The 23516-nt window shown below is 46.5% G+C and overlaps 1 protein-coding gene and 1 long non-coding RNA gene across 2 annotated transcripts in view; one reads left to right on the forward strand and one right to left on the reverse strand.

The window, feature by feature from the left end:
- Positions 1-23516, reverse strand: part of LOC146855610 (uncharacterized) — a 482547-nt gene that overhangs the window by 227555 nt on the left and 231476 nt on the right. The gene's annotated exons all lie outside the window — the stretch shown is intronic.
- The window catches only part of HELB (DNA helicase B), a 373513-nt gene that overhangs the window by 59946 nt on the left and 290051 nt on the right, over positions 1-23516 (forward strand). Inside the window, exon 3 of the mRNA XM_085653437.1 lies at positions 7271-7500. Coding sequence (XP_085509563.1) covers positions 7271-7500 — 230 coding nt within the window. The remainder of the gene's footprint in view (positions 1-7270; positions 7501-23516) is intronic.

Below are 23516 nucleotides of genomic sequence, written 5' to 3' on the forward strand. Positions count from 1 at the left end.
CTTAGTGGTAGACATAGCCTTACTAAGAACTACATACTTACTGATTTTAATGAGTCTGTAAATGTTTGCACAGACGGGTGTCTGTAGTTTCCTGCTTTGGTCTTCTTTACACTCATTGTGCCCCATATGTTCATTCACACCTGACATTTCCATATATTAATTCAGGCGAAAAGGGGATTTACTCAGTATCCGCAATGTTTCATAATGGTTATATTCCTGGTAGTTCATCTGAATTACTATTTAGTCTCAAGGTCTCCCTCACATTTGCACCTCCCTTACTGAGTTGCTTGGTGGGTTCAGGGACCTAGGACTGATTTAAGGATAGACTCTGGCTCTAGACCTCTGGCCCTTCTTCACTCCCAACTCTGAAGTCTCCTAATTCCAATTCACTTATATTCTACCCACCTCAGTGCTGCCTGATTCCAGACTGTTCTACATAACACTTAAATAGACACATATAATGCAGACAAATATACAATACAAATAAATAAAGAGGCCTGACACAAGCAACTCCTAACTAGCAACCAACTCCATGATGGAATAAAACCTGCTCGTAGAAATGACCACTAAGGCACCGCCAGTTTCCAGTATTACTCCTGCTGTTACAGTTATGACATTACTAGAATAGATACTCTCTCAAGGATTACATAACATTTGCTGAATGTTGTCTGTAATGTCAGGCAAGGTGTTGATCACAAACATTTTGTGGCTTTTTAGGAGTAATGTGCCAATCTAGATCATACTGGCACACTTGCCCACCATCAACACAAATAATGGCTTGGCATCAAGAGGAATCACGTTTCAATTCACGGACCTCCACTGCTATTGGGAATAGCTATTTCCCAACCACCGGCAACACGTCCAAATTTAGCCAGGTCCTGAAACTCTTGAATTTCAATTAAAACAACCTGCAATACAGCCCTTCATAGCCTCACGCAAAGTATGACACCACAGCTCACAAAAAAGTCAGAAAAGTTGAGACGTGAAAAGTGAAAGATGAGGAGGCACCTCACGTACGCAACACCAGGAAGGCTGCCAGCTGGTTCTCGCTGGTATGCCCACGTTTTGTCATCACTGGTTGCCAACTCATAGAAAATAGTGTCCAGTAAAGGAAAAGGTGGATAGACAAAGAAAAATAAATGATTTTTAAATGGAAACTTTGCTGTCCCCATAGACAATGAAAGAGAATGAAAAACCCAGTGTATTGCCAAGAACAGGTGTTCCAAGCAATATTAAAATTGAGTTGAAAACTCACTATAGGTCACCCTCTTTATTCACAACCAGTGAGTTCACTCAAAAATAAAAGCACTATATGTCGCTAACCTTTCTAAAGGTTAGCGTGTTGCCGGTGGTTGGGAAATAGCTATTCCCAATAGCAGTGGAGGTCCGTGAATTGAAACGTGATTCCTCTTGATGCCAAGCCATTATTTGTGTTGATAGATGTTGAGTGGAGGGCGGCTTGGCATTTTCCCTCTATAGCTCCTAGTTGAAAAGAGACACTTGCCCACCACCCAGCTTTAAGATTATGGCTCAGATTCAGTCCTTTGTAAGTAGTCCAATAATAGCTGTTTTAGTACCACAGTATCAATTCTTTTTTCACTGAGCTGTTGATGTTTGCTGTTTTGTTGGCAGTAAGATTGGGATATACAATGTAGAGAGATTGGGTATGCTGTGGTGTGATGTGGTGTGTTCGGGGATTTTGCTTTGTTTTGGATGGTGCAGAGTGGGAGGTTCTGGGGTGAATAGGGTGTGTGGGGGTTGGAGTGTTTGTGTATATGGCTTTAGAGCGTTTGTGAGGTCATGGATTTAGCGGAGTCTATGGATTTATGTTACCGGTAGGGGGAAGTTAACCATGGGATTGGAAGTGTGCTGCCACTGCCTTATCTTTTCTTATCGCCAATATTTTAAGATTTTTGGTGAAAAGCACCCAGAGGTCTGTGCCCTATGCCATCCCAGCATCACTGAGGTGCTTCAGGTAAGGGCAGCAGCTTAGACCCGACTGTCCTTGGTACATCGAGTGCCGGAGCACTCCTTCAACATGGTGGAGAAGACTTCCGATTTGAACCTTGATGTCTCCATTCTGGTTGTGCCCTCAATTCTGCTAATGAGGGAGGGTGCCCTTGCCTCTCTTCCCCCCAAATCTGTCACAAATGCAGGGTTTTGCTGATAAATTTATCAAATCAGGATAGATGTAAACAAGTGCCTATCCTGTAGTCTTTTCAAGCAGAGAGCATTAAACACACTGATACTGTTTAGGGAAATAGTCTTTGATGGGCATTTCTATGCATAAATAATAAGTCAGTGCTACATACAGCTCGAAAAAGGACACAGGGTTAGTCGACTGGAGAACAAGAGAAACAGGATGAGAAGAGGAGAGGACAAATCCCTCCCTCTTAGAAGGAGATTCGGATGTAGTAGTTGGGATGATCCTGACTATTAGAAAACAAGCTCAAGGACAAGCACTCACCACATGTATTGGAAGAAGCACGAGCACACTGACAACCACCAACGTATGCTGAAAGAGGAGAAATTCTTTGCCCGTGTAGCAAGCACTTGAGACTATACAAATTAATCCTGCCTCTCCCTGTCCTATCCGACACAGGTTATGTGGAAGGCTGAAGGAACCTAGGACCCAGATGTACTAAGTACTAAGAACTGGTTGCGAAAAACTGTTTTCCTTTAAGGACCACTCCCCAGTGTTGAAACATGTTTTTGTCAACATTCACAAAGTGAAAGGGAGGAGTCTACATACTCTCCGCTAAAGAGAACTTCCATCAGGTAAAGCCATATTCTCAAGTAGCAGGTTAAACAAAACTATAAGGTACCTAAAGGCAAAATTACTCCCAAGTCCCCTCAATGAAATATATTAGTACATTATGGAGTAAATGTGATGAAGTTTCAATACAGTTGGTGTTTTAGGTTACAATTCACATTTTCTGTTGCTTTCTTAAACTAGACACTGCATCGTACTTGCAGATACATATGATGCTAGTTGATAGTTAAAAGCAATAGGTTCTAGTTTCCTAGATTCCAAACCTTGCATGCTCTTTAGTAAAACCGCTTGGTTGGACCAATTGAAATGACTCCAGCTGATATTTTCTCAAACACTATATGTTAAATGAGGCTGCTAAACGTTGTTGGCTTTGAGGTCACTACCTCCAAAAAATGTCCTCAAAATCTGATTACAGGTAATGGTTAACCTTCGCAAGTGAGCCAGCTATTTCACGAGTAATTTTGAAGGATATTTATAAAAACAATTTATAAAGTGTATAATCAGTGTTTTTTTCACTCAATAAGTCTAATGTGGAAAACTGAAAATGTAAGTGAGCCAAAATGTCTAGTAGTCTTTTTAAATTTTTTATATCTTCTAAGGAATTTTGATAAACGTTTATGTTCAACATCAATGTTACAAACATTTCAGTGGTGATCACTTTTTGGCAAAACGCTATTGCCTTTCAGGGACAAATAAGAAAGGGCGGAGGCATCCTTATTTCGCCTTGAGATTTACGCCACGGAGATCACTTCAGTCTCAAAAATTATTATGTCCAACAGTTGTAAGTTATGTTCATGTCTAGTGTCTCAGTGGTGACACTACTCGCACTCACTGTTCATTCAGTTCCTTGTTATGTTATGTTACGTTACATTATGTTACGCTATGTTGATTTGTATAATGCATTAATCGCCAAAGAGGGTATCCAGTTGCTTGGGCAAGCGTGTAGGTGTGTGGTCCCCAGGGCGCATCTATGAAGAGAGCCAGGTTTTTATCTTCTTCTGAAACTCAAGTGATGTAGGAAAATGAGCAACCTCCAGTTCCGCTTTTGCAGCTGCATGTGTGAGAGTGAGGCAGAGCGTAGGTGACTAGTGGATTGGTGAAAGTGTATGAGGATGTTCAGGTATTCTGGTCCTGTATTGTGTGGGGCTTGTAAATGGCCAGTGAAGCTTTTTAAGGTGCCTTGTGATGTGGGTGCGACGTGGGTGGTCGAGTATGAGTCTTGCAGCGGTGTTCTGGATAGTCTGGAGTCTCTGTGGAAGTTGTTTGAAGATTCCAACATAGAGAGTGTTGCCATAGTCCAGACTACTGAAGATGAGTGCTTGTGTGGTGGTCCGTCTTGTGTTCTGAGGCAGCATTTGAAGATCTTCCATAGCATGCGTAGGATGTGGAAGCAGGAGGTGCGCACTGCATTTACATGAGCCGTGATGTTGAGTTTGTCATATAGAATGATCCCTAGATTTCTTGCGTGATCTGGACCATCGACGATGACATCAGGACCATGCTGGATAATGGCGAAACCGCTGCCCTCATGCTCCTGGACCTCTCGGCCGCCTTCGACACCGTCTGCCACCACACCCTACGTACACGCCTCCACGACGCAGGGATCCGCGACAAAGCCCTAGACTGGACCACCTCCTTCCTCACGACAGAACCCAGAGGGTCCGTCTCTCTCTATTCCGATCTGAAGCCACCAAGATCACCTGCGGCGTACCCCAAAGTTCATCACTCAGCCCATCCCTTTTCAACGTCTACATGGCACCGCTCGCCAACATCGTCCGATCACACAACCTCAGCATCGTCTCTTACGCCGACAACACCCAGCTGATCCTCTCCCTCACCAGGGACCCCGACACCGCCAAAACTAACCTCCACGAAGGAATGAAGGCCGTCGCCAAATGGATGAAGAACAACCGCCTGAAACTGAACTCTGAAAAGACAGTGGTCTTCATCCTCTGCTCCCCCCCTCCGCCTGTGACGACTCTTGGTGGCCGCCCGCACTAGGAGCCCCACCGACCGCTCACGCAACCTGGGGTTCATCCTGGACTCATCGCTCTCTATGACCCAGCAAGTCAACGCCGTCTCCTCCTCCAGATTCAACACCCTCCGCATGCTCCGCAAGATCTATAGATGGATCCCCATTGGAACCAAAAGGACAGTCACCCAGGCCCTCGTCAGCAGCAGACTGGACTACGGCAACGCCCTCTACGCAGGAACCACGGCCAAACTCCAGAAAAGACTACAACGCATACAGAACGCCTCCTCACGCCTCATCCTCGACATCCCCGCCGCACCCACATCACAGCTCACCTGAGAGACCTGCACTGGCTCCCAGTCAACAAGAGGATCACCTTCAAGCTCCTCATCCATGCTCACAAAGCACTCCACAACACCGGACCAGTATACCTCAACAAACAACTCACCTTCTACATCCCGAACCGCCAGCTTCACTCCTCTGACCTCGCCCTCGCCAACATCCCACGCATCCACAGGACGACCACCGGCGGCAGATCTTTCTCCTACCTCGCCGCCAAGACATGGAACACCCTCCCCATTCACCTATGAGAGACCCAGGACCTGCTGACCTTCAGGAGACTTCTCAAGACCTGGCTGTTCGAGCAGTAGCTGCACCCCCTCCTCCCCTCAGCGCCTTAAGACCCTCACGGGTGATTAGTGCGCTCTACAAATGCTTGATTGATTGATTGATTGATTGATTGATTGCTTGGGTGTGGGTGTGGATCCTAGCTCCATCGGCCACAAGGTGGAGTACCATGTTGAGGTCTTGTTTCCAAAGACCAGCACTTCCGTCTTGTCAGAGTTGAGCTACTGGCAGCTGGTTCATCTCAGAGTTGGTGGGAGGCAGCGATGTTGTTGACAATGGCTAAAGGCGAGGTGAAATCCTTAACAATTGAGAAAATCTCCTTGCAGCTGTTAGCTTCCTTCTCTGCGGTCTACTAGTGCTTTTTTTCTTTGTGTCTCCTATTTGCTGGTAATAGCGTCTGAGTGCAACCTTGTAGGTAGTTATATGTGTGGTGTTGTGGCTAGCTCTCCATCTCTTTTCTACCTGTTTACAGTGTTGTTTCACGTCTTGGAGATCTTCTGTGTACCAGCTGGCCTGCCTGTTTGATCTGCTATGCTTGCTGGCTTCGATGGGTGCAATGGAGTCTGCGCAGTTCTTGATCCAGTTGTTGAAGTTGTTGATGTCCTTGTCGAGTTTGTACATGGCCCTAGGTTGATTCGTGCCGAGGGGGCTGAACCTGTTTGCTTCTGTGATTTTGTCCCAGCTGCTGCATGGAATTCTGAACCTGGGGAGGGTGTTGACTTGAGGTGTGAAGATTTGAAAGTGGATGATGGAGTGGTCAGTCCATGTGAGTGGTGTGGTGGAGTTGTATTTGATGCTGTCGCTTGTATTGAAGATGGAGGTCCTGTGTGTGTCCTGTGGTGTGTGTTGGTTCTGGGACGAGCTGGGTGAGTCCGATGTTGCTCAAGCTTTCGAGGAGTTCTGTAGAGAGCAGGGGACATTTCTGTCTTCCAGATGAAAGTTGAGGTCACTGATGAGATTGTAGGCTCTGGAGTCACTGGTGAACGGAGCGACAAAGTTGGTGATGAGGTTGGTAAAGGTTGCTCGTGGTCCGGGTGGTTGGTAAGTGAGTGTTCCGTTCACGGTGTAGTTTTCAGAGATTTACATCTTAAAGTGCAGGTGGGCCATGAATGGGGTGGCTTTATCTGTGGATGGTGTCCATTTACTGGGTTCCTTATAGATGACAGCTAGTCCTCCCCCTGGCTTGTGAAAACGGTCCTGTCGAGCGATCTTGTAGCCTGCTGTGATTGATGTCGGGAGCCGATGAGGGGTTGAGCCGGGTCTCTGGCATGAAGAGGATGTCAGGTGCATCACTACTCAGCAGGTCCCATATTTTGGTTGTGTCTTTGCTGAGTGATTGTGTGTAGAGAAACATGCATGCGAGTGGGTGTTGACATGCTTGATTTGCTGTGGCGTGTGTTGTAGGGTGGGGGTGTAGAAGTTCTTGGTGTTTGTGAATTGGGATGGAATGTTGAGGTTGATGCTAGTGTTTGTCTTAAGGGTGTGGGTGGGTGGCTGGCTGCTGGAGAACCGGCAGTGGGTGAAAGTGAAAGCTCCTCCCATGGTGTGGGGCATGGCATGACAGCAGTTGGAGGAACAGTGTCCAGGTTCTGGCGTCCTAAGGAGTGCTATGGAGTATCGATGGGCAATGATTGGAACAGAATTCCTGATGCTGGATGCGATCCAGGTGCAGACCGGCGCAGACTGGCTCGCCTTTGCATGCCTTCGCCGCAAGGCCGTGTTGCAGCTGCCATTAAGTAGGTCCTGGGAGGGGATAGGAGTGCATGTCAATTCTTCTGCTGATGGGTGATGAGGTTATGTTCATAACTCAGAAAGACAAAGTGGCACTTTTCACTGTTTTAACTATCTCTCTTCAAACAAACAGTAACCTTACATGACTTTTTCTACGAATGATCTAGGCACGGGAATGAATGCTAAAAAAGCCCTTACATGCCCATTGACAATGGAATATGTGCCTATTCTTCTACCACGCCTCTTTATAAATCTGCTAAAGTGGGAACCAAAAAGGCAAAAAGAAGATGATGAGGAAATGGAGGAGACTGAGAAGAGTTTATTTGCACCGGTTGATATTTTAGCAAAAATCGAAGCGATGTTGAACAAAGATCCTTGGAAGCTTGGATTTGGTCAAGTGAGTATAAATTGTGTAAATGTATTTATTTATTTAATGAGATTTATATAGCGCAAACTTGACCCGAAGGTATCAGAACACATAATATAATATTATATTCATATGTAGAGGTGAAAAAGGAGGTGTCCTGGATTAATCCCTTTTTTTTTTGCCATTTTTCATTATGTTCGAATTTGTGTCTATTTGTAAAACATTAAAAGCAGTACTAGATTTACATGACCCTGTTTGTTGCAAAGTCACTTTAGCCTCATTTAGACCTAAAAAGGAAATAGTAAAAGTATCCATATGTACTTAATTAAGGGCCATATATAGGTAGAACGTGTTTTGCGATTCTCTAATTGCAATTTTTAGGGAATCGCAATTAGAGAATTGCAAAACGGAATGTAGGTAGGATTAGCAAATAATTTTGCGAATCCTACATATTCCTTAATTGCGAATTGCAAATTGCAATTCGCAATTAAGGAATACCTCCCCATTCATTCCTATGGGCCTAGAGGCCCATAGGAATGAATGGGAAGACATTCGCAATTTGCGATTCTCAATTAGAGAATCGCAAATTGAGAATGCAATTTCAAGTGTGCCAGGGTGTCAAAAGGACACCCTGTTGCACCCCTGAAATGAGCATGGGTGCACATGTGGCACACATATATGCCCTAAGGACATGTGTGTGCACCACATGCCACTTTGAAAAATGCAAAAATATGCATTTTTGATAAATCGCAAATTACCACCAACCTGTAGTTGGTGGTAATTTGCGATTCCTTAAGGCCAAATTGCACTTTTTTGGTGCTTCTTACATTGCATTTAAGGAATCGCAAAATTTGCGATTTCCTTAAATGCAATTGCAAAATAAGGATTCGCAAATTTTGCGATTCCTTATTTTGCACGCAAATTTGCCTTCCTACATACCACTTAGCAAAATTGCTATCGCAAACGCCGAAATTCGGCGAATTTCGGCGTTTGCGATCGCAATTTTGCTTTATAAATATGGCCCTAAATGTTATATGTATGCTGATGCAGCTTCCAATGCTTTTGCTGGGTTTTGATTGATTTGATTTGTTTTTTGTATTTAATATATTATCAGCATTTTGATTTTTGTTAGCACGATGTTACAAGTGTTGGTATTTCCGATGAAACACATTATTAAGTGTTATTGGTAATTAATAGGCATGTTGTCCAGTGAATCTTTAGCATTAAGTTCAACTCTGCTGCTGGTAGATTCTTTGGGTCTATATACGCTAGATTTCATACAAGTCCGATCCTCTAATTATATACGGTAGGGCTCTGTATATTTTTAAATCACTTCCTCTAACTCACGTCTTCAGATTCTGTGTAGGCCATACCTCTCAAAGGTGAGCTCTGAATGTGTTGGTCACTAAGTAAGTGTGCATGCCCTACAACAGCGGTTCTTAACCTGAGGTCTGGGGTTCTCTGGGAGTTTGTATCACCTCCTCAGAGGCTCCACAACAGCTTAGAATATTAAATAATATTAAATGTTATATCTCAGCGAGGGTCCCAGATTCTTATAATGATTCAGTGGGGGTCCCTGGGTTCCAGTAATGGTTAAGGGGGCGGGTGTCCACAGTAAGCAAAAGGTTTGAACCACTGCCCTAGAATGTTAGATTTTGTTCATTATCACCAATGTAAAGTCGTCTGAGTGTGCAAAAAAAATGATGTGTTCAACCTTCGACACATCATCCCCTGTAGATTCCTCAATTACAATGAACTATATAATTATGCATCAGCCAGGACCAACCCTGCATTATGCTTCTTGATTCAGCAGCAGTTTATACATGTTTATGCTAAAGCTTAAGGGTCTAATTACGAGTTCAGTGGTCCATAGGACCGCCAATTTCACGGTGGATGTGCAGTTTTAGTCGGGGACCGCTGCAGCAGTGGTCCAATTGCCGTAATACAACTTCGGTGGTCGGACCACATTACGACTGCTGCAACCACTAGGGATCCGCGATCCCTGGCATGGCAGTCTGAGGCCGCAATATGCTTGTTTTTACCTCTGCGGCACCGCAAAGTATATTACGAGCTGGATGCCAAAAGGATAGTTTAGAGTCAACAATGGGGGCGTCATAGGCCCCCCTGTTGCCTCAGAGCCTTTGAGATGCATGCAGGGGGGCACATATTGTGCACCCCTGTCTGCATGCACCCCCTGCTCCAGCACAACATGGACTTTACAGTCTATGCTGTGCTGGAACGCGCAGTAGCTGACCCATGGCACTGCCTTTCTGAGGCTCTCTTATGAGCCTTTTTAAAGGCAGCACTTTAGGCCAGCCGCGGTAATCCAGTGGGCTAGTGGTGGTCGACTTTGGTGGTGCATGTGCGGGGTAGTGGCATGCCGCCCCGCCCCCACACCGCCACAGTCATATTTCGGCCCTAAGTATTCAGTAATTATTGCATGTACAAATTCGATTGAAATTCTAATTTGGAATAAAAGCTCTAAAGTAAGGCGATGAGTAATTTTTTTTTTAATGTCATGGCTAGAGAGGGAGTTGTTAAGGTGGAAGGAGCAGCGGGTGAAACCCAGTTAAGAAATGTCCTAGGGTTTTGTGAATAAGGAGCTAGCAATGCAGTTGCTCGCTGGGTTTTTTGTCAAGGTTTTTTTTCTTATGGTAGAGGTATGTAACTACACTGGGTTTACAGTTTATTTCAGTATAATGGGTTGAGTTCTGGTGGGTTGGTGAAAGTATATGAGGCTGTTCAGGTATTCTGGTCCTGTGATCCTGTGTTGTGCGGGTGTGCAGGGCTTTGTATGTGTGTGTGAGAAGTTTGAATTGGCTGCGCTTGTGAATGGGGATTTAGCATGTTCAGGAATTTATGGCTTGTATAGAAGATTTGACCAGTAATTTTGGGAAGCACAAGAATGTTGTCATGGGTCCCCTGCTGCAACAGTGAAAGGTAACAGTCCTGTTTAGATCCATCCGCTGCGTGATAACTGCACTCAACCTTTTGAATTCTGCAGTAAATCAGATCATCTATTTGCTCTCTGCTTTCCTCTCTTTTGAAACCATCAATGCATTTCGTCTCCAATACCCCCTTTTTCCCATGACACGGCCATCAAGGTAGCCTCTAGGAAAAATATTGGCGTACACTGTGACATCAGGCTTATGGCCTTATTCAGAGTTGTGCCGATGTAGGACATCAACCACACAATGGCGGCTGTCCTGTCTGCCTTATTAAGAGTGCAGTGGCACTCTAAATAAAATGACTGGGGCATCCAACACTTTTTGACAGATTTGCAGCTCCACCAAACTGTAACTAAGGCTCTTGGTCTCATCTTCATTAATACCCCTGTTGCATCAACATCTAACATCAAGCTCAACATTTGGCCTCACCTTCCATTCTGTTCACCTAAACCATGTTAATCTTCCTTATTACTGCACTGGAGAAAATCCATTAATCCAGCTTTACTTTCATTTTTTTTGCAAACTTATGTTTTTCATATGTAGTTAAACAATTAAGTCTTACCTAGACTTTTTCCTTCCCGCCCTGGTTAATCCTTTCTCCTTCCATCTGTCAGGATTCCTTCTGCTTTGTTTCTAATTTGAAGCATTAATCCTGTGCTTATCATGTGCATTTGTTTTACTTTGCGACCTACACTAAAGTTCAGAGGAAAGTTTTAAAAAATGTTGGTACACATTGATTTACGTTTTACTTTATCATTTCTTTGTTTGCTCTTGTACATTGTGTGGTTAGCCTACTCCTATTTTTGTGCTTGATCTACTTAACATTTGTTTTGAATATTTTTCAATGTATCTTGGTGGTCAGTCCATTGCGGCTTCTTTCTGTCTATCGAATGCAGTCCTTGTGTTTACAATTTACGGGTCTTTGGTCTCCCTGCCAGTTATGCTGACCCTGTTCTAAGGATTGCGTTTTTTCTTTGTTTTCTTCATCCCCATCTCAGATGATTCAGGAATTATTTTCCAAGGTTGGGGCTTAGCGGCTTCACTTTCACTTGGCTTAGGTTCACTGTAGACCGCCTTTACGAAGATAGTGAATATACATGGCTTTTTTATGTGTAGCCTAAATGTCATATATCTTTGAATATTACTAAAACACTGCATGTTCCTTTTCTAATTAGTGGGTCGCTATACTATCTGAGAATTTCTTTCAATACCTGGACTGTGACCAGAAATATAACACTTGAGAGAGCTGTACTAAAGAAGACTTGGCGTGCTGCTTTTCTCTCTCCAATTTTCCTACCTCCTGTTTGAGCCTGGCTGGTGCTTCTTTGTTACGAACAGCGACACGCCACAAGGAGCCATATTACTTTCTGCGCTGCTTTACTCTCTTTCTCAAGCCAATCTCCAACATCCTCTTTGCTACGGTCAGGGCACACTCTGGAGGGGTGCTACTGATTTGTTATTAGAGCTCAACTGGTAACACTTGCAAATCCATACAACAGCCATCCAATATGTACAACATCATTGCAGACACACCTACAAGCACAAAACCACAACTGCATTGCAGAATCTAAGATCAGCAACTTTATATTTATTTCCACAATTTTTTTTTTTTTTTAAACAATTTTTATTCACATTTCGTTTATCATAGCAGTTTCTTATAGTACAATAATCTTTCACGGTGCTTATACAAAGGTAACACAGTGTACATAAACTTTCGTGCTGTTTGACCACTTCAGATACTAGTCCATCTAGAGCAGTGGGGACAAAAGGCGAACCGTAACATATTTTGCAATCCTTATATGCTGAAATGCATTTAGTCACTAATGTCTGACCCAGACTCATCCTGTGGGGGTTCACATATATGTCCGCGGTAGGCGTTCAACTTCCCTCATATCCTTGTCCATTTTTTGGGGCAACCCCGGTGAGTATATACCGACTTCTCTGCCACCATTGCCATGTCCATGTCGTTGCACCATTGACTGAGGGTAGGGTTAAGTCTGGACCCCCAACATTGCGCTATGTTTCGTTTTGCCACTGTCATACCTAGTGTTCCCCAGTCCTGGGCTGTATTGTTCAAGGCCGTAGGTTCCCATATGTTGAGAAGGCACATTTTGGGCTCTGGTAGAATCGTGACTGTCGTGACTTGCGAGAGCGTGCGCATCACTGCTCTCCAGTATCGCTCTATCTCTGGACAGAGCCAGATAGTGTGGTATAATGTACCTGGTTCTCCACACTGCCTGAGACAAAGTGGTGTGTCTGCTCGGTGTATTTTATGTAATAGTGTTCTAGTGTAGTATGTGCGATGTAAATGTTTTAATTGCACCAATCTAAGCTGTGATGGTATCGCTCCCTCTCTAGGGGATGCTAGCGCCTCCTGCCAGTCATCTACATCTAGGTCACCTATTTCAAGTTCCCACCTGGCCTTTAAAGCAGCCGTGGGGTCCGGGCAATTGTTCACAATTTTACGGTAGGTTTGTGAGATTGCCTTTTTGTGGAGGTGGTCTGTTAGAAGCCGGTCCTCTAAAGGTGAGGATTCTTCGGGTTGTGTTCCTGGTGGGAGCAAAGATTGGAGTGCATGCCTGACATGTATCGATACATTTCTGTCTGCGCTAGACCATATGTGGTCTGTAAATATGCAACTGTGACCATTTCCCCTTTCTTCCAGAGATCCCCAACTTTTGATATTCCTATCAGATTCCATTGGTTAAAACCTTTTGTGTTACGCAGTATTCCCAGTCTTCTTGTGTCCCAGAGCGGCATAGCCCGAGTTATTACTCCCTCTCACACTAGTGCTCTCTGTGCTTCGAACCATACGTGTATTGTGTGTGCTGTCGGGCCTGTGAGATTGTTTTTTCTATCTCTGTTGTATAGCGCTCCCATAAGTTCTGTTGCATCTAGTAGTTGTCTATCCATTCGGTATGCTGGGTCCGTTTGGGGTATATGCAGCCGTTGGTTGATGGTAACCAACTGAGAGGCCCAATAGTATATTTTAATATCAGGAAGGGCGATACCACCATCATACCAACTTCTCGTAAGTTTGTGCATAGCTATACAGGGGGTCTTCCCGTACCAGAGCAGAGTAGTCACTTCTGCATTTATCGCTGCAAAGTATGTTGGGGGACTGGGAACGGCGTATTATGTAGTGCATAAAGAAATCTAGGAAGTGCCATCATTTTAAAAAGTGCTGCCCTTCCCAGCAATGTCAGTGGCAGTGTGTGCCAGTGTTTGACGTCCCCTTTAAATCTCATCAAGGGCTGTATTACGTTTCGTGCAATGAATTGTGTTCGGTTATGCGTTATGAAGATCCCTAGATATTTAAAACCATTGTCTGCTATTGGTAGTGTACATCCACGGAGGAACCGCGGGGGGGGGCGTGTAAGATGTAAAGTAGTGATTTTGCCCAGTTTATAGTATAGCTTGAGACTCGCCCATAGGCCGTGCAGATATCTAAGAGGCAATTAATGGAGCGTGCTGGGGACGTTAAATATAAAAGTATATTGTCTGCATACAGAGAGATTCGGTCTTCCCAGTCCATTGCCCACCTCAGTCCACGTATCACTGGATCTTGTCGTATCCATGCGGCTAGGTTTTCCAGCACTAGCGCAAACAGGAGTGGTGATGGTGGACAACCCTGCCTTGTCCCTCGACCTAATTTGAAGTCAGTCGATATTTGGCCGTTCACTACTACCTGTGCCAGTGGCTGAGTATATAGTAATTGGATCCATGCGCAAAATTTTGGCCCAAACCCCAAGTGATCGAAGACTGCAAAAAGGAAGGGCCATTCAACTAAATCGAATGCCATTCGCGTGTCCTACGAGAGAATGTCTGCATCCTCTGCTATGGTGGACCTTCGTTCCATTACACCATGTAGCCTCCTCAGATTGAGCGCAGTATTACGGTTTGGCATGAATCCAGATTGATCTGGATAAATGACCGTGGGGAGATGTGCTTGTAGTCTCCTGGCCAGTGTCTTAGCTAAGATTTTTGCCTCCACGTTTATCAGAGAGATCGGTCTGTAGGACATACATTTCTGTGGTGGTTTGCCAGGTTTATGTATAGCGACTATGGTGGCAAGGCGCTGATCCCTAGGAAGGATCCCCTTTTCTAAGCTATCTCTGTACATGGCTAGCAAGTGTGGCACGAGCTGGGGTGCTGCTTTTTGTATAGAATTCTACCGGAATTCCGTTGGGCCCCACGGCCTTCCCCGTGTGTAGTGCCCCTATTGCCTGTCTGAATTCCTCTGGTGTTATATCATCTTCCAGAGCTGCTGCTGCATCTGGAGTTAGTTTGGGCATTCGTATATCTTTGAGGAATGCGAGATTGTCCTCTTTCGAGGCTGTAGTGGTCGGTGCATATATAGTTTTGTAGTGTGCCGCCAATGCTTCGGTAATTTGCTGCTGAGCAGTTGTCACCTGTCCATCATCTAGTTGGATCTGTGCTACCCACTTACTTGCCCTCTCCTTTTTTTCCAGCCAGGCCAATAACTTTCCGGCATTGTCACCTAGTTCATAAACAGTGTGTTGTATTTTATTAGCCTCCTCCCGTGTGTAGGCTGTATATGCTTGTTGTGCAAGGTGTAGTTTGTGCGTCGTCTCCTCAGTGGTGTCTGCCGTATGTGCTGCTTCTGCCATGGATAATTCCAGTTCTAAATCATCAATGTGGCTTTGTTGCGCTTTTTTTTGTACCGTGATTAGGGAGATTGCGTGCCCGCGGAGCACTGTCTTGTATGCCTCCCATAAAGTCGTTGGAGAGGGAACAGAGTGCTGGTTCTCGTCAAAGTAGGTCTTTCTTGCCTTAAGGAGGTCCCTACTAACTTTATGATTTTTAAGGTACCCGGGGTGTATTGGGAACAGTTTGCGCCGTTGCGGGGCGAAGGTTGCGTATGCTATGAGTATAGGTGAGTGGTCCGATATGCCCCTAGGCAGGTGTGTAATCTGTCATTCCTAGCATCCCTGTAGCTAAGGTAAAAATTTAGTCTATTCTGGAGAGGCTATTATGTACACCCGAATGGAACGTATATTGTTTTTCTGTTGGGTATTTGGTCCTCCAGACATCCAACAGTCCGAGAGCTTCTATAAACTCTACTAGCTTGAGGGTGGCACCACCAGGGTCTTTAGGGGGTTGTCTATCTATGGATGCATTCATAGTGGCATTAAAGTCCCCCCCATAATTAGTTCCCCTCGTGGGAGTGCGAGTAGGAATTATCCCAGGTCCGGGAACGCAGTCTGATGCAATGTCGGTGGGATGTAAACTGACACTATGTTGTATATTCTTCCGTCCCAGTGACATGTTATTGCTGCAAATCACCCTTGGTCATCCTTGCTTGTCCCGTTTACAATCAATGGGAAATGCCTATTTACTAGGATCCCCACCCCTCTGGAACCGGAGGTGAAATCAGAGTGTACTAGCATTTTGAAGCCCCATCTGTCTAGGGCTTTACAGGTCGTCCCTGTCAGATGAGATTCCTGGAGGAGTGCAACTGCGGGGTTTTTACGTCTGAGGTATTGTAATACAAGGCCCCGTTTGATTTTATCTCCCAGACCATTTACATTCCAGGATAACAACCTCAACGGGAGGTCAGATGGTCGGGAGGCCTGTGTCTGGGGGTCTACGTCACTGCTCTCCGAAGTTGTGTATGTCCCAATCATCTTTAAGGTTGAGCTCTCCTTGGGCTATATGTAATGTATTCTCTATCATATCTCCTGGTCTGAGCCCTGTTGTGGCACCTTTCGTCAAAATTACACCTGAAACTAAAACGAAACCAATTAACTTTACCCATCCCTCCTCCCCCCTCCCTGCCTCCCTGCACAGCGGATTCAAAACTACCCGCCTCCCCAACTCAGCAGAGTGCTTCAATCCCATAACTTTGTACTTGAGTAAGGGGGGAGAGACACTCTGCGCCTCCCGTCCACTCTCGTTGTGTCCTCATAGTCTTTGGCGATCATTCTACACCATCCGACCCTCTAGCCCCTGCTCCAATTTGCAACCAGGTCATCGTGTGCTGTCCGTGGTGTGTGTCCCTCAGCTCGTGGAATCAGAAGTTGCCCCAACAAGCTGCCTCCTCCTCAGAGCCTTGGAAGAACTTTGTGATCCTGCCAGATCACAAAGTTCTTGCCGAGTTTCAGCAATGTCGTCTTGGATAATCCTTTAGCTCTAAGTTTTATTATGTGGGGTATCATTCTGAGTCAATGGTGGCCCTCGTGCCGGGACTACCCCTGTTTCAATCTCGGTCTCTGTTATTAGGGCCAATTTAGTGAGTTGGTGCCTGTTGTTTCGCCCCTTGTCTGTTATTGCCTTTGGCTGGGTGCCATCCTTCCAACCAGTCTTGGGCGTCGTGAAGAACCAGCTCTTCCCTTCTGCCTCTACTCTCAGTTTTGCTGGGAAGAGCATTGCGTATTTGAGTTCTGGATTACGCAGCTCTCTTTTGATGGTGACTAATTCCAGGTGACGCACCTGTCTTTGCAGCGTCGCTGTGTCGGTCGAGAGAGCTGCCGTGGTTGTTCCTACCTGAAATGAAATTAAATGAAATGAAAAGACAATTTGTAGAGCGCAGTAGCTACCCTGAGGCGTCCTAGCGCTACGGACCAAGCATATAGGTGGAGGGCTAGGGTTTATACTGGTCTATTGAAGTGCAGGGTTTTTAGTTGCTTACGGAACCGCAGAAGGTTGGGCTCAGAACGAAGGCAGAGGGGAATAGAGTTCCATAGGATGGCCACGTTATAGGAGAAGGAGCGGCCTCCACACCTAGTTTTATTAATCCTGGGTACCGTGGCGAAGAAGGAGGAGGCTGACCTAAGCTGTCTGGTGGGTTTGTAGGGGGTAATAAGTGAGTGGTTAATGGCCGCCCCGGTTTTCCAAAAGGCTCGATGGGCAATACATAGGGCCTTGAAGTCGATCCTCTCCCTGACCGGGAGCCAATGGAGGTTCCTTAGGCCGGGTTTGACGGAGACCCTCCGGGGTATCAGGAGCAGGGTTCGGGCGGCGCAGTTTTGAAGAGTTTGGAGCTTGCGCAAGGTGGCTTGGGGTGCCCCTAGATAGAGAGCGTTCCCGAAATCCAGCCGAGACAGAATGAGACCCTGAACCATTATCTGTCGTGGTTGGGGTGGCAATAGGGGGAGAATCTTACGCAGGAGTCGGAGTAGGCCGAAGCAGGTGGCGGACAGTTTGACTGCTTGATGATTAAAATTAAGGGACTTGTCCAGCCAGATGCCAAGGCTCTTTATTTTGTCCTTAGGGGTGGGGGCAAGGCCGAGAGAGGTCGGCCATGATGAAGTGATGGAAAGCGGAGAGGGATTGCCTAAGAGCATCAATTCGGTTTTGTCCCCGTTGAGTTTGAGGCAGGAAGAGGTCATCCATTTGGTCACCTCCTCGAGGCAGTTCCTCAGGCTGTTTTGTGGGCAGGAGGATTGATTGAGAGCCACCACTAGCTGAGTATCGTTGGCGTAGGTGACGATTTGTATTCCAAAAGGGCAGACAATCTCAGCTAGGGGGCTCATATAAATATTAAACAAAGTAGGGCTTAAGGAGGAGCCCTGTGGCACTCCGCAGCCGAGGGGTTTATCCGGGGAGGTAAAATCTCCCTCGAAGACCTGGAAGTAGTGGTCAGAGTACCTCTGACATTCTTGTGTTCATTTTGGAGATATCTGCCCTTAGCAGTGTTATATCGCAGGATATCGTGCCGATGGCAGTTTGCTTTTGTTGTAAGGTGGTCATCACATCTTGCAACGTGACCTCCTTGGATTTTGCTGTCTGCTGGCCGCCGTCAGCGCCCTAGGCCAATGTCGGCGTGCCTGGCTGTTCTTTAGTAAAGGCGTATTTGTCGAATCGGTTACTTTGTACCGAGCGCTGTCCTCTACTTCCCATGGTATCTCTGGAGGATATGCCCTTTCACTTGGCGTGGGGGAGACAGTATTCGCTGCTGCCTGCCTACGTGGAGTGACCCCCTCGCGCGGCCTCTCGGTTTTCCTGTCTCCCTCCCACGTTGTCTGTGGCCACCAAGCATCTGTAGGGGCTGCGTAGGTTCCAGTGGTTCTTCCAAGGCTCTGTGCTGTTACTCCGTGCCGTTTGCCGTTGGGGTACCAGTTTCCGTAGGGGTAGGTGTCCAATAGTCTCTTCAGACCAACTCAGGTGGCGCGTTTTGGCTGTGTGCACTTGTGCTGCGTCAAGCGCGGTCAGGTGCTTTACTGCCAACACTATACCTACGTTTCTCTGTATTATGCTTGAAGTTCCAGCCCTTATGGAGCCTTCTCTGTGGCTCTCCAGCCGGATCGCTTATTGATGGGTCACCTTCCACCCTTTTTCCTGTCTCCCTCCCTCGCTGTCTGTGGCTCACCGGTGTCTGTAGGGGCTGCGTAGGTCCCTGTGGTTCTTCCAAGGCTCTGTGCTGTTACTCCGCGCCGTTTGACGTTGGGGTGCCGGTTCCCGCAGGGGTAGGTGTCCGATAGTCTCTTCAGACCAACTCAGTTGTCGCGTTTTGGCTGTGTGCGCTCGTGCTGCGTCAAGCGCAGTCAGGTGCTTTACTGCCAATACTATACCCACGTTTCTCTGTATTATGCTAGAAGTTCCAGCTCTAACGGAGCCTTCTCTGTGGCTCTCCAGCCGGATTGCTAATGGATGGGTCACCTTCCACCCTTCTGTATGTTAGTGGCCGTGGTCCCGGTGTATTCCTATACTGAACCGGTTATGTGAGCACTCTTATTCTCTCCACAGCGCCAGCGTCCCTGCATATGCCCTAGCTAGCGCTGTCGCGCTGCTCGTTTCAGCTTGCTTCCACTCTCCGATTGCCTCGTTAACCGAGCTCCGTAACGGGCCATAGGTCTAGAGCGCCTCCGCACCTTCAGTAAATCAGACGGGCCTGTTCTCCTCACATCGCTTCACTCACCAGCTGTTGTGAGGTGCTGCTCACTTCTCCGTGAGTCTAGCCGGTCTTATCTCCGTCACGGCGGCTATGAGTACGCGAGCCCCCGGCTTGCTGCCTGGACCTAGGCCGCAACTCCGCCCCCAGATCTCCGGCAGCCCCGGTCCCGTTTTTTCTCACCAAAATCACCGCTGCTGTTGCGCTGGTCTTTGCGGTGCTTCTGCCTCCATTTGTTACCGGTGTAGGTCTTGGATTACTGCCAGGATTTGAGGGGAATGTTGGACTAGCGCCGGAGCTCTCCTAAACTGCGGCCATCTTCGTCTGCGCTTGCCACGCCCCATTTATTTCCACTATTGATGCATTTTTCACTATCGTATCCATATCCATGTGATCTTGCTAAACACTGCCTTCCACCTTTATTTCTTTGCATCCGACAAGGAAAAGTGAAAATGAGATGATGGCTTTGAGTCCTTTGCATTCTTGTTGCCACTTATCATTGCTGTTTGTGCCAATGGTGTTTTCTTCCTTCCCTGACGCAGCTTTTGGCGTCGGGCACCTCGCTTCTTATTGGTTTATCTTTCTGCAGCTATTATTTTATGGTTTGTTTTTGTGGAGCAAAGCTTGGCTGATGCATGTTTTCTGCAAGTTCTGTGGCTTGTCTCTGTCTTGTACCGGGCTCTTCGCTGGACTATCAAATCTCCTTCCTACCATGCAGGTATGCAATTCCAGTCTTTGCAGGAGAAGTGGAGTGAGACAGTGTGCACTTGCCTAAGGAAGCAAGAAGACGATTTCCTTCTCGCTCTGCTCGGCCCATGTCTCTTGTGATGTTTAAACACCAATTTATGATTCCAGCTATATGAAACTATGGTGGTAAATTAAAGGACGTAATGAGGCTGTTTACCTTAGTAATGTACAAACGGTAATAAAGTAGACTCAGTTAATGAGAAGGTCTGTCTCTGCTTAATCCAAGAATACAGTACAAAATTGGCAACAAAGAGCCCTTAATCGACTGTGTGCTGAACAAATCTGCCAACTTGCATCTTCACACACGTGTTCTCCACTCCGTCAACTTGCACCATGTTATCATCATCACTACTTAATATGTTTTCTGCTGTACTTAACAAACCCCAAATCTCAGGGACGTCGCAACGCTATATTTAAACCCTTCTGGCAGAAATTAGACCACCCAAACTTCTGAGACATTCTTGTCACCACTCAACCTACACCTGCCTCAGACATTGAGGGCGCTAGCGAGAGCTTCGGCAAATGGATCAATCGTGCACTTGATAAGTGCATCCCAGCCAAATGGATCCATCCCAATTAAGTCCCGTCCCATGATTCGTGTAATGAGTCACTTATAACTGCTAGGAAAAATTGCAAAACTCTTGAGTGCTGCTGGAGACTCTCCAACTGCCCTACGGTTAAATCAGAATATAAGGCCGCTAGAAAAATTTACCATAAACGATCCGGAAAACCCGAGCTGCATTTTTTGCCAACAAGATTACCACTAGCAATCATCCCTCTAAAAGCATCTGTTCCCTATTACAGGATATGGTGAATTCACCAACGCCTAATGAAAGCCCTATCACTTCTAATGATCAATGTGAGGTGCTAGCCACCTACTTCATCAATAAAGTGAATGGCAGCTATGATACCGTTCACGTGCAATGTGAAGCCGCAGATACACCGAGGGGAGACCTCACGGGAAATGGGGTCCACTCCCTGTCCTCCCTGCCTCCGATCACTATAGATGGCCTTAAGGCGCTTATTGCAAAGATAAAATCAGGGCCCCTTGATGATCCTCTTAAACCCGAACTATTTGTCAAACACCAGGATTGCCTCCTTCCCAGTTGTTTGGATCTTATTAAACTCTGCCTATCAAATGCTGAGATCCCTCAATCCTGGAAACACACCATGGTTATTCCCCTATTGAAGAAGCCGTCTTTTGACGCTTCCAGACCGGAAAACTATCACCTGATCTCTCTGCTACCAATCCTTTGTGAACGGCCTTTTGACGCAGTATCTGGAGTCCAACTCCTTACTGGATCCGTCTCAAAACGGCTTCCATCCTATGCATAGCACAGAGTCAGCCCTATTAGCTGTAACGGAACAATTAAAAGTGTCCATGGATGAAGGCAATATGACGATACTCATCCTGTTGGACCTCAGCGTAGCCTTTGATACGGTCTGACGCAAAATCCTGATCCGTCGGGTGCAGGAGATCGATATCAAGGGTAGTGCGCTTGACTGGTTTGTGTCCTTCTTGCGGAATAGCTCTTTTCAGGTTATCTCTCCTCCCTTCCACTCCCACATTCACCCTCTGTGCTGCGGGGTCCCTCAGGGGTCAGCATTGAGCCTGACCCTGTTCAATATTTATGTCCGACCATTGGCCCTGCTGGCCAAAGCTCGTAACATATCTTTGCTATTATATACGGATGATACGCAGCTAGTCTTCTCTTGCACTTAGGACCCCTGCCAGGATGCAGGCAATTTCCAGGAGGACCTGTCCGCTATAGCAGGTTGTATGGAGGCAAATTGTCTCCAGCTTAACGCGTCTAAAACAGAGATCCTCGCATTAGACCGAGACTCCCTTTCATGGGGAAACAGTGGTGGCCTCAGGAGCTGGGTCCCCTTCCTGTGCCAAAAACCACTGTAAAGAACCTCGGCGTCAGGATGGACAGTGCTCTATTTTTGATGAGCACGCCAAGACTGTTGCAGGAACCTGTTTCGGCTTTCTGCATGGCCTCAAACCTATTTTGGGCCTGTTCGACCCCCACACCCGCCAGCTGGTAGTTCAAGCCACGATCTTCGCCTGGCTGGACTATTGCAACAGTCTTTTGCTTGGCGCTAATAAATCTGTGACCAGCAAGCTCCAGCACAATATGAATGCTGTAGCTCATACTCTACTCGCTACACCAAAGCACAGATCTGTCTCTAGTGCGTTGCGCCGTCTCCATTGGCTGCCTATTGAGCAGAGAATCTGATTTAAAGCACTCTGTGTCACGCATAAAATATCGGCCGACGTCGGTCCAAAGATTCTAAGTAATCTATGTCTTCCATACATTCCCACCCGTGCGCTGCGATCTGCGAGCCACCACCTGCTGCAGGTGCCGCGTTTCCGTAGAGCGAGAACGGGGAGTCGTTCATTTAAGGTTCGAGCACCTACCCTTTGGAACTCGCTGCCTCTCTTCTTCAGGATCATCCCCAATCACCAGGCCTTTAGAAAGGCAGTAAAGACATGGTTGTTCCAGTAGCAGGATCCTCATATGCACCCTGCCTTAGTACCTTAGCGCTGGGACATCCCTTTGCTGGGACAGCTATGCGCTCTGCAAATTGCCTAACATAACATCATCTAAAGAAGACAATCTACCTTCAAAGCTGAACCATTGGCTTCCACTGTTGTGCCTCTGCAGATGCCTGTGTCCATAGCCCAGGTCCATGTTCCAGTCTCTAACTCACCGTCCTTGCGAGATCCACTGCCTTTCAGTCACAATGCCAACAAGAAACGAAGGCTAAGAGGGTGTCGCTGGATCAAAGACTTTGACATATACACTAAGGCACTGAGCATTGGGAATGACAGACACCTCATCTGACCTGGGAAGTGGTCCTCTAATTTGAAGAGGAGAAGTGAATGTTGTATTGTCAGGTTCTGCTCTCACTTGCTCAGTCATATAGAATTTAAAAAAGATTTCTGAACAAGACTCATCAGGCCAAGCAGAGTTCTAAGAATACTTTATTTTCCGGTAATGGTGGAGAATGCCATCTTTTTCAGCAATCAGTAACAAGCTGCAATTTAGCCTGACTAACAGTTTTGTTTAGATTATAATTCTTCATTGCTTGATAAGGTGTAAATTGAGCCTCTGAATTTTGCCTCAACTCCAAACTTTGGAATTGGCAATATCTGCAAGTGAAAGGTCCCTCCATGTAAGGGAAGTCCCCAGACATGCCACGCAGTCTGTTAATACATTTGGTTAGTCAAGGAGTCCCAAGGTGGAGTAGGTATGTTTCTGCTTATGTCCCATGTCTAGCTTAAAGGGTGCAGGGGTCTTGGCTCCTGGTGACGGCTGGGCGCTGACGAGTGCAGGCGGGCTTGCCTTTGGTGTGCCTTTGGCACGCCAGCTCCGCGCAGCCACTGCTCGTTGGGGCAGGCATGGATTTAAATAGCGTTGGGTAGCAGCGAGACTTCTAACCCTGTATCTCCTCCCCAGCTCGGAAGTAAAGGAAAAGTTGTGTCCGCTGCC

The sequence above is a fragment of the Triturus cristatus genome, chromosome 4_1 (genome assembly GCF_964204655.1).
Source record: "Triturus cristatus chromosome 4_1, aTriCri1.1, whole genome shotgun sequence".
Taxonomy (NCBI): domain Eukaryota; kingdom Metazoa; phylum Chordata; class Amphibia; order Caudata; family Salamandridae; genus Triturus; species Triturus cristatus.